Here is a 13341-nt window from a genome sequence, read left to right on the forward strand (position 1 = left end):
TGTGCAATACCTTTAGTGCAATACTTTTGTTAATAGTCAATGGTGCAATAGACCTCAATACTTGAAATGTGCAATTCACTTGTATTTTTATTTTTATTCCTATTTATTCTATTTATCCCCTTCGTATATTTTATTTATATTTGTCTCTGTATTTATATATGTGTGTGTATATATATATAATATTCTGTAACTCTGTAACTTCTGTCGGTGCTGTGCTTTTGGAAACCGAATTTCCCAGAGGAACCCACCCGAGGGATTAATAAAGTTTTATCTTATCTTATCTTATATATCGTGTTTAACCTGAGTAGTGAAAGACGGCGGTGGGTTTGAAGCCGGGAGTCCGGTGTTCTCACGGCTCTAGTGAGCCTTGACCCCGGCTCGCTATCAAGCTAGTGGGTAACAGACGTCTCCGAAAACGTCGGAGCGCTTTTGAAAATATGTGGTGTCTTGATAAACTGAGCAGGTATTTGAGGTTTGCACAGCTACATTCTCGCCTGAACATATGTTAAACGTTTATTTTGTGACCCAGAAAGAGTAATAAGAGTAATATTAAAACTAACTAGCTGCCGCCATTGTTGGAAACTGAGCAGGGCCGCGCTATGAATTCTGGGACACAGCTTCTTCTTCGGGGTTTAATGGCAGCTGGCATCCTTGTACATGCAGTGCTGCAATCTTCTGTTTCAGTCCGTTATTACACTCTTAAATCCTACTACTTATTCCTGCGTCTTTTGGGATCTTACAAAGCTTCAAACGACACGTCCACTGTTAAATCAGTCGTCGACGATTTTGATAGTCGACGTAATCATGACTAGTCGACTAATCGTGGCAGCCCTACTGTTAATAGCAAACCATAAGAAGTCCCATTTGCAGTTTGCCACAAGCCATGTGGGGGACACAGCAAACATGTGGAAGAAGCTGCTCTGGTCAGATGAGACCAAAATGGAACTTTTTGGCCAAAATACAAAACGCTATGTGTGGCAGAAAACTAACACTGCACATCACGCTGAACACACCATCCCCACTGTCAGATATGGTGGTGGCAGCATCATGCTCTGGGGGTGCTTCTCTTCAGCAGGGACAGGGAAGCTGGTCAGAGTTGATGGGAAGATGGATGGAGCCAAATACAGGGCAGTCTTGGAAGAAAACCTCTTGGAGTCTGCAAAAGACTTGAGACTGGGGCGGAGGTTCACCTTCCAGCAGGACAACGACCCTAAACATAAAGCCAGGGCAACAATGGGATGGTTTAAAACAAAACATATCCATGTGTTAGAATGGCCCAGTCAAAATCCAGATCTAAATCCAATCGAAAATCTGTGGCAAGATCTGAAAACTGCTGTTCACAAACGCTGTCCATCTAATCTGACTGAGCTGGAGTTTTTTTGCAAAGAAGAATGAACAAAGATTTCAGTCTCTAGATGTGCAAAGCTGGTAGAGACAGACCCTAAAAGACTGGCAGCTGTAACTGCAGCAAAAGGTGGTTCTACAAAGTATTGACTCAGGGGGCTGAATAATTACACACACCCCACTTTGCAGTTATTTATTTGTAAAAAATGTTTGGAATCATGTATGATTTTTGCTCCACTTCTCACGTGTACACCACTTTGTGTTGGTCTTTCACGTGGAATTCCAATAAAACTGATTCATGTTTGTGGCTGTAATGTGACAAAATGTGGAAAAGCTCAAGGGGGCCGAATACTTTTGCAAGCCACTGTAGTTACTTCTTCAAAAAAGTAACTGAGTTATGCAAACAACAAAGTTTTTTGCAGCTGTTTACCTAAAAATGCAGCCAAGGCGTTTTTTTAAATAAACATTTCAAACTATTTACAGAACAATCAGCTGTTCTGCATCAAATTTGATGCCACACAAATTATTTGTGCCGCTCCAAAAAATAATTTCTGTCCACTATGGGATGAAGGAGAACGACAGCCTGATACCTGCAGGCCTGACAACAGCAGATGTATCACTGCTGTAACACCTGTAACATTCAGCAGTCGCCTCATTGTTCTGACACACACAACAAAACTACTGACTACACTACACACTAACTACACAAGATTTGTGCTAAACGTCGCAATTTTTATAAAAACGCCATTTTTACCGTTTCTTCCCGCAGTAAATATAAACAACGATAGTATTCAGGAAGAAAACCAAACATTGCAGATATTTTTATCATAACTCTGGTTTTACGTGGCCTATCAACACAATTCAAAAACTGGTATAAAGTCCACACTTTTCTGTCAATTGTTCCGTCCGTCCTGCTCACATCTCCAATGGTTGTACACGTTGTCATTAACGTGGCTTCACTCCACATCAGCCGCTTTGCTCGCTAAAACACCGGTGTCGGCACATAAGGACGCTGTCATAGCCTGACGACCACGTTGATTAGCTGCGTATACGAATGTGAATCGCATCATTGGCTGGACTATGGGATAAGGTGGCATCGTTCTGATCCCATACGGGAGCAGCCAGTCACTCACTGACTCACACTGAAGAACAGAATTGTTAACGTATTAATTTTAATTTCAATTCAGGTTAGATTTATTTTTTTGTGCGCAACACAGATTTTCTGTGCGCAGAGACCGTGCCAGCAGTGCGCAATTGCGCACACGCGCCGCTTAGAGGGAACATTGAACACAAGGCCCGGGGACTAGAACTGGCCCCTCACAGAGTTTTGCAAAGTGTGAGTACAGTAACACATAACCGCAATACAGCAACGCAGTACAAAAGCTGCAGTGTTTATTTTAATTTCCATGTGAGCTTTAAGAGCAGCAGCCTGAACCAAGAAAAGGAAAATGATTAAAGTGTAGTTTCTGATTTATTTTACAGATAAATAGAGTTTGTGTCTGCCCCACTGAGCTGCAGATCAGACCGGCTCAGGTACACACGCCGATTTAAATCCTGAGATTATTTTTGAAAACTCATTTATGATGCTGCAGATTAATGAAAATTAACTCTGCGTCCTGAGATGTTTTATGATCTGCTGTTACAATAATAATGAAAAGAAACCTCAGTGTTTCCACTGTCTGAGGAGACTGCTGTGACTTATTATGGTGACTCGTTTCTATTTGGCTCATTTTCCATCAGTAGACACAGCTGGTCAGTCTGTCTCTGTAGCACACAAACACAGACAGCAGGGGGCGCCACTTCTCTTAAATCACCTGAGGACTCAGTTTGGTCTCAAAGAAGAAAACATACAAATTACTTTACTGATCAACTTTGGTTTTATTGTCTTTCTTCTAAAAAGTCCTAAAATAATAGAAAAAAAAAAAAAACCCCAAAAAAGATGCCATCAGGTTAGGACACACCTCCTTCCTGAACAAGGTCATCCAACATGGCTGCTTCAGTCTGACACCCTATCCCCAACACACCAAACAGGAAGTAATAAAAGCAAAAAACAACCCAAAAAAAGCATGAAAAGCAGAAAATAAGGAACAAAAGCTCCGCCCATTTGGACTGACGGGTCTGATTGGTCCAGAGCGAGCAGTAAATGACAGGTTAATAAAACAAACCCCACACCTGATCTAAAAACGGAGAAAATTAAAGAGAAACACATTATACAATAAAAAAAAAAATTACATTATAAAGCCTGTGGGGCGGGGCCTGAAACTGGAGGGGCAGAGCCCTGAATCTAAAGAGGAAGGGCCAGAAGGTCTCAGGAGGCCAAAGGCTTGTTGGCATTCAGTGGAGAGGACGAATCCTGTAGGAGAAGAAAAACACAGTGAGACTGTCCCACCTGAGCAGGTGAGTGCAGATGTGGCCAGGTGTATGTAATTTGAGTCATGCAGTCTCATTAGTACAACTTCCTTAATGCCTCTAAAATCATCCCATCCACTGAGACCAAAATCAGTCACATGAGTAGCATGAGCTGACACAGGAACCGTAAAAAATGGAGGTCACATGACCCAGACAGGTATGTGTGCTGCCAAGCATGCTGGGATTTGTGTCCTCACCTCCTTGGTCTGCTTGGCGGTGACCTCATCCTCCTCAGTGGGACACACCTCCATCTTCTCCTCCATCCTGTCGTCCTCGCTCGCTCCTGCCCCCACCTCCATGCCGTGCTCCGCCTCCCACTCCTGCAGCACCTCGTCCAGGTTAAACCTGCGTCTGTAGTTTACTAGGAAGTTCTTCACCTGCACCACCGACTTGTTACCAATCACATCTGAGATGGCTTGGAAGTCCCGCCCATACTTCCTGATGGCTGTGTAGGATTGGACGGGAGGGAGACAGTCATCGACCAATCACTGACTGAGAAGTCTGACAGCAGCCTTCATAGAAGGCTCGAGTTCACATGTCCGCACCTCGATAGGTTATCCAGTTACGATTTTACATGTCTGATCAATCAACCCTGACGCTGATAAACAGATGCTTTAAAAAGATGAGAACATCTGTCAGGTGACCTGTTTCAGGTATTACCTTGGACGGCGAGCAGCTGCTCCTCTGTGGTCCAACGGTTATTGAACTTCTGGTTCACCTGAAACATAAAGAAACGTTAGCATCCAGGAACACCAGCAACTGAAAGAGCGCGCTCTTTCAGTTGCTGTGAGTGTATCCTCACTGATTTTTCTCTGTGATTTCGATGCTCAGTGACTTTATTAGTTTGAATAAAGTGATCTGAATCGATCGTCGAAATCACAGAGAAAAATCAGTGAGGATACACTCACTGTGCTGTACTGCATTTGTGTGTTTTTGAACTGCATTTGTGTATTTCTATATTGCGTTTGTGTGCTACTGTACTGTGTTGCTGTATTGCGGTTATGTGTTACTGTACTGCGTTGCTGTATTGCGCTGCCATGTTGCTGTGTTATCGCGTTGCCGCGGTTACCTCTGGCAGCCTGAACTCGTCCAGCCCCGAGCTGAGTTTCTCCTTCAGCACGCTGTTGGTCTGTTTGATGGTCTGAATCTGAAACAGAGACTGAGGCTCAGAAACAGGAATGTGATCAAGGTGAGTGCAGGTATCCACGCTGTGCAGATGATCAGGCGTGAAGCCGTTTACCTGTTGCAGCTCGTACAGGTGACCTTTTGTTTAGGTTAGGTTTGTTTGTATCGGTGATAAACGCCGTTACTTGACCAGCCCTCTGACTATTTTCAGTCCCTCTGTAGATTTCTGGCGATGGTTGCACCTCCCCGTTCTAGCGTTTCTGTGACCATGGACTCACCTGTCTCTTGATGGAGACGAGCTGCGAGTCGAGCTGTCTGATGAGTCCCTGAGGCGTTGAGGACGACAGAGAAACAACGTCCTGATGGTTCAGAAACATCCCTCTGGGGGGGCGCTTCTTCATCCGCTGGGACGCCTTCCCACCTGTCTGCAGGTGAACAGAGAGAGAGGCAGCCGCCGTCACCCATCTAACAGACAGGTACGAACATACAGGCTACGGTCTGAGGGTTGCTAAGGTGTTCTTACCTTCAGACCAGAAACTGGTTTCACCTCTGACCTCTCTGAACCTGAGCTCACCTGAAAAGAGTCACACAGGTAAACAACAGCAACAAACAGGTAAACAAACAAACAAACAAGTAAACACTGAACTTTGTACCTCCTTCTTGTCTTCTTTATTTACGTCCAATTCAGAGTCACTCGGAGGATTTCCATTACCGTCCTCGACTTCATCGTCACTGAAACAGACATTTATATTTACACTCATCGGCCAATCGGGTAGCACCCACACCTGCGCAGGTATCTGCTCACCTGTCGTCTCGCTCTCGTTTGTGTTTCCGAGTCTGGCGGTCCATCAGGCTGGTTTTACTGCGACTCTTCTTCCAAGAGTAATAAAACCGAACCAGGCTGGGCATCGACTTATCAGGTAACTACAGACAGACACAACAAGGAGCTACTGGTCAAACTGGGAGCACTGGTCACAGAGGGAGACTACGACTGGGAGCACTGGTCAAAGGGGGGAAAATGACTGGGAGCACTGGTACCATCTGCTGAATGCGGTGGAAGCTCTTCCCGTGGAAGCTGAAGGCCTGCTCGAACAAAACGCGGTCCTCCACTGTCCACTCATCGGGGAACGGAGTGAAGTTTGGCAGGTCGGCTAGAGACTTCTCGATGTTGTGTTTGTGCCAGAAGAGCATGCCCAGCGCCTGTGACAGGTGAGACAGGTAAAATGTGGACATTGTAAATACTGAAGGACATTTGGTGTGATGATCTGTACGGTCCCTGCAAACGCTGAGCACTTCCTGTGTGTTCAGGCCCTCTAACAGCTGAACATGTGATGGTGGCGTGAAGGCAGTGAGTTTAAAAACACAGGAACTTCAGGTCCACCTGTCTGATATTCCTGAGAGAACTTGAATTTTATTTTACCATCCTGAAAGTGAAGCAAAGTTCTGCAGAGCACTTTGAATTAACAAAGAAAAGCAGATCCGACACTCGGGTCGCTGAGTGTGACATCGGTTTGTGCACATGCTCAGATAGTCACATGTTCGCTGCTAAAGCAGGCGCCCTGTTAAAGATGTAATTTATACGTTTTTTTCTCCAAGCCCCTCACCAGCTGCAGTCCAACGTGGAGAAGGAGCAGGAAGCCAAAGAGGAGAGAGAAAGGGGCAGCACCACATGATTAGCAGCGACTGAACCTCCAAAATAACACTGTGTTCATAAGTACACCTGTTACTGACTGAGGATGGCAGCGTGAACCAACGTCTAAATATGGCGGAACAAGAGGAATTAAAATAAAAAAAGTGACCAAGTTGTGAACAATTACCTGCTCCATGTTGTAGCCATGCTTCTCTTTGGCGATGGCGATGTACTCGTCCACTGCAACAGAGAAAAAAAAAACAAAAAACAAAAACAAAAAAACAAAACCACCCACAAAACACCATCAGACTCGCATCAGTGCACCATGTTCTCAGGTCAATGAGCCATTTCTTACACTGTGTTTGATTCAGGCAGCTGTTGGGGATCCAAACCAACATCCCCAGGTTCTCCCGGAGATGAGCCGCCCGGGCTACATCTGGAATCACACACACACGTTAATGAGATTATTAATTAATTAGAATGGTTCTCACATCACATTCAATAACTCGATGAGGGATTCATGCTGTAACAGTGCTGGTAGAACGCTGGAGCTGATCAGAAGTTTATCAATAAACTAACTTTGAAAATGGAGCAGCTCCTTCTGAGCCACCAGCCACACCTGAGCAGGCAGAGCTGCTCACCTGTACGACTTTTCAGGTGGTTGTGTGAAGAAGGGTTCAGACTCAGCATCACTGTGAGGATCAACATGAAGTTTAACTCAGAGCTGTTACTCTGACCAGTTTTCAGGAATCTGGTCAGATTCTGCAGCGATTATTGATGACTGTTATCTGATTATTGAATATTGTCGGTGTGTGAAGTTTGTGACTAAAGTTGAATGCTCTGACTGTGAGGAGGAGCCTCGAGCTGCTTCTGCTAAGGAAACAAAAGCTCCTGAAACACAAAAGAACCCAGAACCAGAGCCGGACACACATGTGGAGGTGGAACCGGCACCAGCAAACTTTACAGCTGGTATTGTTCGAGGCTACTACTCCGCTGCGAGGCTCCCGAGCCAGCCGCAATCTTACCCGGGTCAAAGTCGGGAACCACGGCCTGGTACTGCGGTCCGACCCGCATCCCTCCTCCACCTGCGCGCACACACACACAGTACTCAGTACAGTACTCAGATTAGTCTCAGCAGCGGCGGCGATGATCGAGGCTACCCACCATGCTCGTCGTCGCTGCTCGAGCCTGAACTTCCTTCTTCCCAGCAGCTGTTGGTACTGGGTCCATTACCGGACAGACTCTTTCCGCCGACGGGCCCTCCTCCCGGGGCTCGGCCTCTCCTCTTGCCCGAAGCCTCTGGGTTCCTCTCCAGCATCGCGGGCATACTAGCAGCTAGCTCAGGCTAACTGTTAGCTTGTTAGCTCAGCCGCTCCACTAAGCGAACCGAGCCGCCTGTCGGCCCGGAGCAGAGCGAGAGTCCGGGCCGGGCAGCCGGGGAACGGGTCGGGTTGAAACAGGAACTGTGCTGTGGAAGGTTCCGAGGAAAGAATCGATCCGCTGCAGCTAGGAGAGGCTAACGGCTAACAGCTCACCGAAGAGTCCGAAAAGTTCCGGAACAAAGAGCCCAAACCAGACGAAGCCGGATTAGATCGGAACCGTACAGGGATCCCGACCCGGAGCCGGACCCAGAGCCGAACCCGCTCCGATCAGCTGATACAAACCAACAAGAGCGATCAGAGAGGCGCGTGCAGGCGGCTCGGTGTGTGTGTGTGTGTGAGAAAGAGAGAGAGAGAGAGAGAGCTGCCATCACAGGACATCCGGAACAGCCCTGATCACTGATCAATATTCTGCACAGCTGACCCATAACCGAAAGATCACCGAGCAGTACTCTGGGCAGTATTGATCAGTTTTTAATGATCGCGGTCGATTTCCGCAAACACCCTGCAATCAGTCAGATGTTTAAATTAAACATTCACAGCAAATCACAGATTGATCAATAATATCCCGTGGGATAATTAAACTCGTTACCACGGAGATTCAATCCACTTGATCTTTCGGATCGTCAATTTAATCCCTTCACTGCTTTAATCCAATTGATTTTTTAAAATCCGTAACAGTTCAGTTTCTTATTCAGTATCACGGGAATCTGTCAAAGTTTATCTAGGTGGGAATCCTTTCTTTCTCGGTTCATCGTGACACAAAAACAAACTCAGTTAATTTTAAACTCAAATTCACGATGTTGATTCAAGAAATGTCAAAAAGCCATCAGAGAGGTCAATGAAACAACGATAAAACCTTCAGTCAGAGCTGCTCGATGGTCTGATATCGCCTTCCTGTGCTGTTTATTATTGTGATTATGGTGAGAAACCAAGCAGGCTTTTAGCACACCAACTGAAACCTTCAAAGTATTGATTCCTCTGGCAATCTCGTTTTTAAACCAGTAGCTATTAAAATATTTGTAGAAATGTTTACTCTTCTCTTTATCAGTCTAAATCATTGTCAGAATGACTTTCCTTCAAAATCTTCATATTCCTTCATAGGCTTGATGCACCTCTCAGTCTAGAGCACATTTTCCTTTGAATTAAATCCATGCAAAGTCATGAGGCTCCAGGCCCTGATGGGTTTCCTATTGAGTTTATTTTATTTTATTTTTTTAAATATTTAATAATAACTGCCTCCTCTCTGGAACATGGTTCCCTGCCTCCTACATTAACCCGTCTCCAGGCCCCTCTTCTGTGGAACCAGCTTCCAGTTTGGATTCAGGAGACAGACACTATCTCTACTTTTAAGATTAGGCTTCAAACTTTCCTTTTTGCTAAAGCATATAGTTAGGGCTGGACCAGGTGACCCCGAATCCTCCCTTAGTTATGCTGCAATAGATGTACGCTGCTGGGTCACAGCAGATGGCCCCGCCCCTCCCTGAGCCTGGTTCTGTCGGAGGTTTCTTCCTGTTAAAAGGGAGTTTTTCCTTCCCACTGTCACCAAAGTGCTTGCTCATAGGGGGTCATATGATTGTTGGGTTTTTCTCAATATTATTGTACACTGTAAAATCTAATATTGTGCTTAATTAACAAATATTAAGTAGACTGAAGTAAGTTACCAGTACTATTCATTCAAAAAGCTGTTCAACTCAATTTATTTGATTTGTCTCAAATCGGAAAAACATAGTAAGCTGGAAATGTTGCTTTTCCGTGGTTGAATGTAACTAAGTACATTTACTCTATACTGTACTTAGGGTTAGGTAGCTTACAACTCACAGGTCGCCTGCTTTACTCGAGTGTTTGGATTCTCTTTATGTTACTTTTGGAGTTTTATATATAAAACATACAAATTAGTCACCCAGGTGTGGATATAAGTATAACTGAAATGATTAACTAGTTCATAAATTTTTGATTTGGTTTTTGTTTTTAGACAAAACAAAGAACTAGATTGAGAGACGGCATCTGAGGTCATACAAATGGCCTGAAAATGTCAATAGCACCAGATGAAATGGTCATTTTATTTTGTTTTTATCTCATTTTGTGTAAGTAAATACAAACAACCACAGTTTGCTCTGCATTTATTCAAATATACCACAAACTGACTGCACAGTCTATAGTGAAGCCTGCAAGTTTTTGGACGGTGAAATTTTCTTTGCTGCCCAAATTATTCTGTAGATCATCAGAATGAAAAGCTCCATTTATTATAGAGCCTAAACGGCTCTATAATAAATAGGATTTAGGGATTAACATAGTTGCCATGGTTTCCACTCTTATCTTATTTGTTGTGTGTGACAGGAAAATTCTGGAGAAGGGGAAAGTCAACCCCTTGCAGGCCAGAAAGAAATGGGACAACTTAAAAAAACAAACAAACAAAGTATGTATGTGTGTTATCAAGAAGATAATTCATAAGAACACAGGTTGATAAATGTGCAATTACTAAGAGTTGTTGTGGTGTTTTTACTTGCCTGCTGTCATTTTTGATTTCCTCTGCCTTTAGGATTGCAAGTATCCAGACTCAGGAGAGGGGGTCAGTGGGAAGCCCACTGCTGGGTTAGGGTTAGGGTAACCCTTGCCCTCATGGATGAGGTTATAGGACAGAGGCATTCCATTAAGCCTCCTGTCCTAATTTCCTCTCTCCCTGAAGACACTCCAGGGCCAAGCACAGCAGTGGGTGACTAAAACGAAAGCAATGAGGAAGAGTGTCAGCTACCCACAACCTTGGCCCACGCACCTGGTTTAATCACCCACCTGCCACAGATCTGCCTGATTGCCTGAGCCATTATTTAACATGGTGGTTCAGTGAACTTCTTGGCTGGATTGTTGAGTAACTCTTGTCAGTACAGGCCGGTTAGCCCCTGGTTCCAGTGTGAAGTACTAGTCTGTTCTAACGGCGTTTCCTTGTCCTCCTGGACCCGTTCCTGTTTCCTGAGTCTGGCAGTGAGGTGTCGAAGAGGACTTGAAAGTGGAGAGTGAGGAGCGGATGTGTGTAGTGTGTTTTGGAGCCGTTCCCCTTCCATCCCTGGAAATCCCAGCCCCATACATTGCATACACTTTCACCTTTGAACCCAATGTGATTGTAAACAAACTTGTGACTTTTATTCTGAATTCAGCTGGTCTGTGCCCGAGTAAGTTTTATTGTGAGATTATTAAAGTTTAAAATTGTTTAACAAGCAAATACACAATTAATATAATTAATTGTAACGAGCTACTATAGTGGGAATAGTTTGTTGTTCAGCAGAACAGTGTCTGGTATGTTGGCTCATATACTTTTTTGCATTTGAAAATAGAAGTTGGGCTGATTCTAACTTCAGGAAGTGTTAATTATTCTTTTTGAATAATACTTACAAGGTTTATAGTAGGTCTTGTACTGGAAATATAAGAAAAAAACATGTGATTTAGTCACATTTAATTTGTGTGTAAACAAAATTTTAAAAAGTTAGCACCAATTGTTTTCTTAATTTAGTAGAACTTGAAGAGTTTCTTCAGTGGGTAAACAATTAATATATCTCTCAGAAAATTCATGTTATTTGTAGTACTATGCACTTGCAATGAATAAGTTGTCCAACCTTAGTTTACTTTGTTCTGGGAACCAGTTAGATGTTACAGTGTAGGGATTTTACCTTACAGCATAAAGCACCTTGAGACAAATGTTGTTGTCATTTGATGCTATATAAATACAATTGAACCGACTTGAACAAAGACAAATATGCTACTACTACTTGTGAAAAAAGATCCTACTTCCTGTACCTGCTATATATATCTTGTATCTTCTTAATCGTGGCTAAAGTGTTAGCAGCTCATTTTGAGATGGTTCTTCCTGGACTTCTCTCACAGGAACAAAACTGCTTCATTAAAGGGCTTCATCTGGTTTTCAGTGTTCACACACTGCTGTCCTGTCTGAATTAGTTGTTTCGCTAAAACCAGAGAAAGCATTTGATTGTGTTGAGTGGAATTATCTCTTTGTTGTGTTGAACAGTGTTGAATGAGGTTGTGGGAAGTGGTTTAGCTGTTTCTTTATGCACATGACCTTCTTCTATGTGCATCCCACCAATCGTGTCTCTTTTGTAGAGGTCAGTTTTTTTTTTTTTTTGCTGTGGCTTTAAGATTAATCTCGTCAAAAGCAAACGTGTTCCTGTTAATCCTCGAGCTCTAGCACTCAAACAAAATCATTTCCCTTTCAACCTTCAAACATTTCAAACTTCCCGTTCTTTATTTTTCCAGTTTGGTTCCCTTAGTTGCCCAGATTAGAGTGTGTTGTATGGGACAGGTGATCATTTCCTGATAACATTTACATTTACAATAATTTACCCAGCAGTGGGGAGTAGACTTCATCACAGTAGATGTCTTTCTGAAAGTGCTGTAACTAATTCAGATTCAGAAGACTTTATTTATCCCCGAGGGGCAATTGAGAAGTTTAAGAATATAATCCACCCACTGTTATCATCTTCAATGCCCTGTACCAACACAGAGCAGAGCAGCTATCTGAACACTACTCCAACAGAGGTCGATCAACTTGTTAATAATTTTACCTCCTCACTACGTACGACTCTGGATACTGTAGCTCCTGTGAAAACTAAGGTCTCTAATCAGAAGTACCTGACTCCGTGGTATAATTCTCAAACACGTAGCCTAAAGCAGATGACTCGTAAGCTGGAGAGGAAATGACGTGTCACAAATTTAGAGGATCATCATTTAGCCTGGAGAAATAGTTTGTTGCTTTATAAGAAAGCCCTCCACAAAGCCAGAACATCGCCAACTGAACTGCACCAAAGAGCAGCTAGAATCATCCCTCGGACAGAACGGAACAACGCTCGATACTATGTTCTGTTGTGAATAAACATGAATTAATGAGGTTTATGTTTTTTATAAAATTCTTTTTAATTATTTTTTTAATGATTCAGTGATGATAGTTTGCATTGTTTCGCTGATGCACAAACTAACAGAAACGTGCAGGAGATTCTTCACAGCACTAACATCAATGGAATATATGAAGGACGTTTAAGAAAATAATATGAATACTCTGATCTGTCGCTGTGCCTCACACAGTGGAGAAGTACTGAATAGAATAGACTATAAATATCCTTTATTGTCTCTCATTGACAAAGTTCATGGTTAAAACAGCTGCTGGGAGGAAGGACCTGCGACCCTGCTATGTGCACCGTAGATGCACCGTGGTACTTTCCCCACCTTCCCCAGACATGTATCCCATGATGCCACACAACACAACCACCTTAGGAGCCTGGAGCTGATGCCATGCTTCTTCCTGCAGATGTTTTCTCCATCCCTGATCTTCCTTCTTCAGCTCTCAGCTCCTACCTTATTTGATCTAATGGTTCTTTCTTCTCCTTTATTTTAGGGTTGATTCGGGGATTGTTATTGGAGAAACACCGTACCTTCAAGAGGGCGCAG

At 43.6% G+C, this 13341-nt stretch overlaps 1 protein-coding gene and 1 long non-coding RNA gene across 4 annotated transcripts; one reads left to right on the forward strand and one right to left on the reverse strand.

Annotated features, from left to right (window-relative positions):
* Positions 1–3202: 3202 nt before the first annotated feature.
* rcor1 (REST corepressor 1) lies at positions 3203–8207 on the reverse strand. Of its 2 annotated transcripts, XM_040049752.1 has the most exons (13): positions 7673–8207; positions 7534–7593; positions 6864–6944; positions 6696–6748; positions 5917–6078; positions 5684–5802; positions 5532–5610; positions 5402–5452; positions 5157–5303; positions 4823–4900; positions 4414–4471; positions 3951–4198; positions 3203–3697 (listed from the first exon to the last, which is right to left on the reverse strand). In XM_040049752.1, the coding sequence occupies exons 1-13, from the start codon at positions 7833–7835 to the stop codon at positions 3653–3655; spliced, it is 1344 nt and encodes a 447-aa protein (XP_039905686.1). In that variant the 5' UTR covers positions 7836–8207; the 3' UTR covers positions 3203–3652. The 2 variants fall into 2 exon arrangements, with proteins under 2 accessions (XP_039905686.1, XP_039905687.1); XM_040049753.1 differs by lacking the exons at positions 7534–7593; positions 7673–8207 and adding an exon at positions 7150–7345.
* On the forward strand, positions 8100–11815 carry LOC120745103. Of its 2 annotated transcripts, XR_005698562.1 has the most exons (3): positions 8100–8210; positions 10228–10306; positions 10430–11815. It is a non-coding gene; the product is annotated as an uncharacterized LOC120745103 (long non-coding RNA). The 2 variants fall into 2 exon arrangements; XR_005698561.1 differs by having other exon boundaries at positions 10228–11815.
* The last annotated feature ends 1526 nt before the right edge of the window (positions 11816–13341 follow it).

This window comes from Simochromis diagramma, unplaced genomic scaffold, assembly GCF_900408965.1.
Source record: "Simochromis diagramma unplaced genomic scaffold, fSimDia1.1 OVJJ01000456.1, whole genome shotgun sequence".
Classification (NCBI taxonomy): Eukaryota; Metazoa; Chordata; class Actinopteri; order Cichliformes; family Cichlidae; genus Simochromis; species Simochromis diagramma.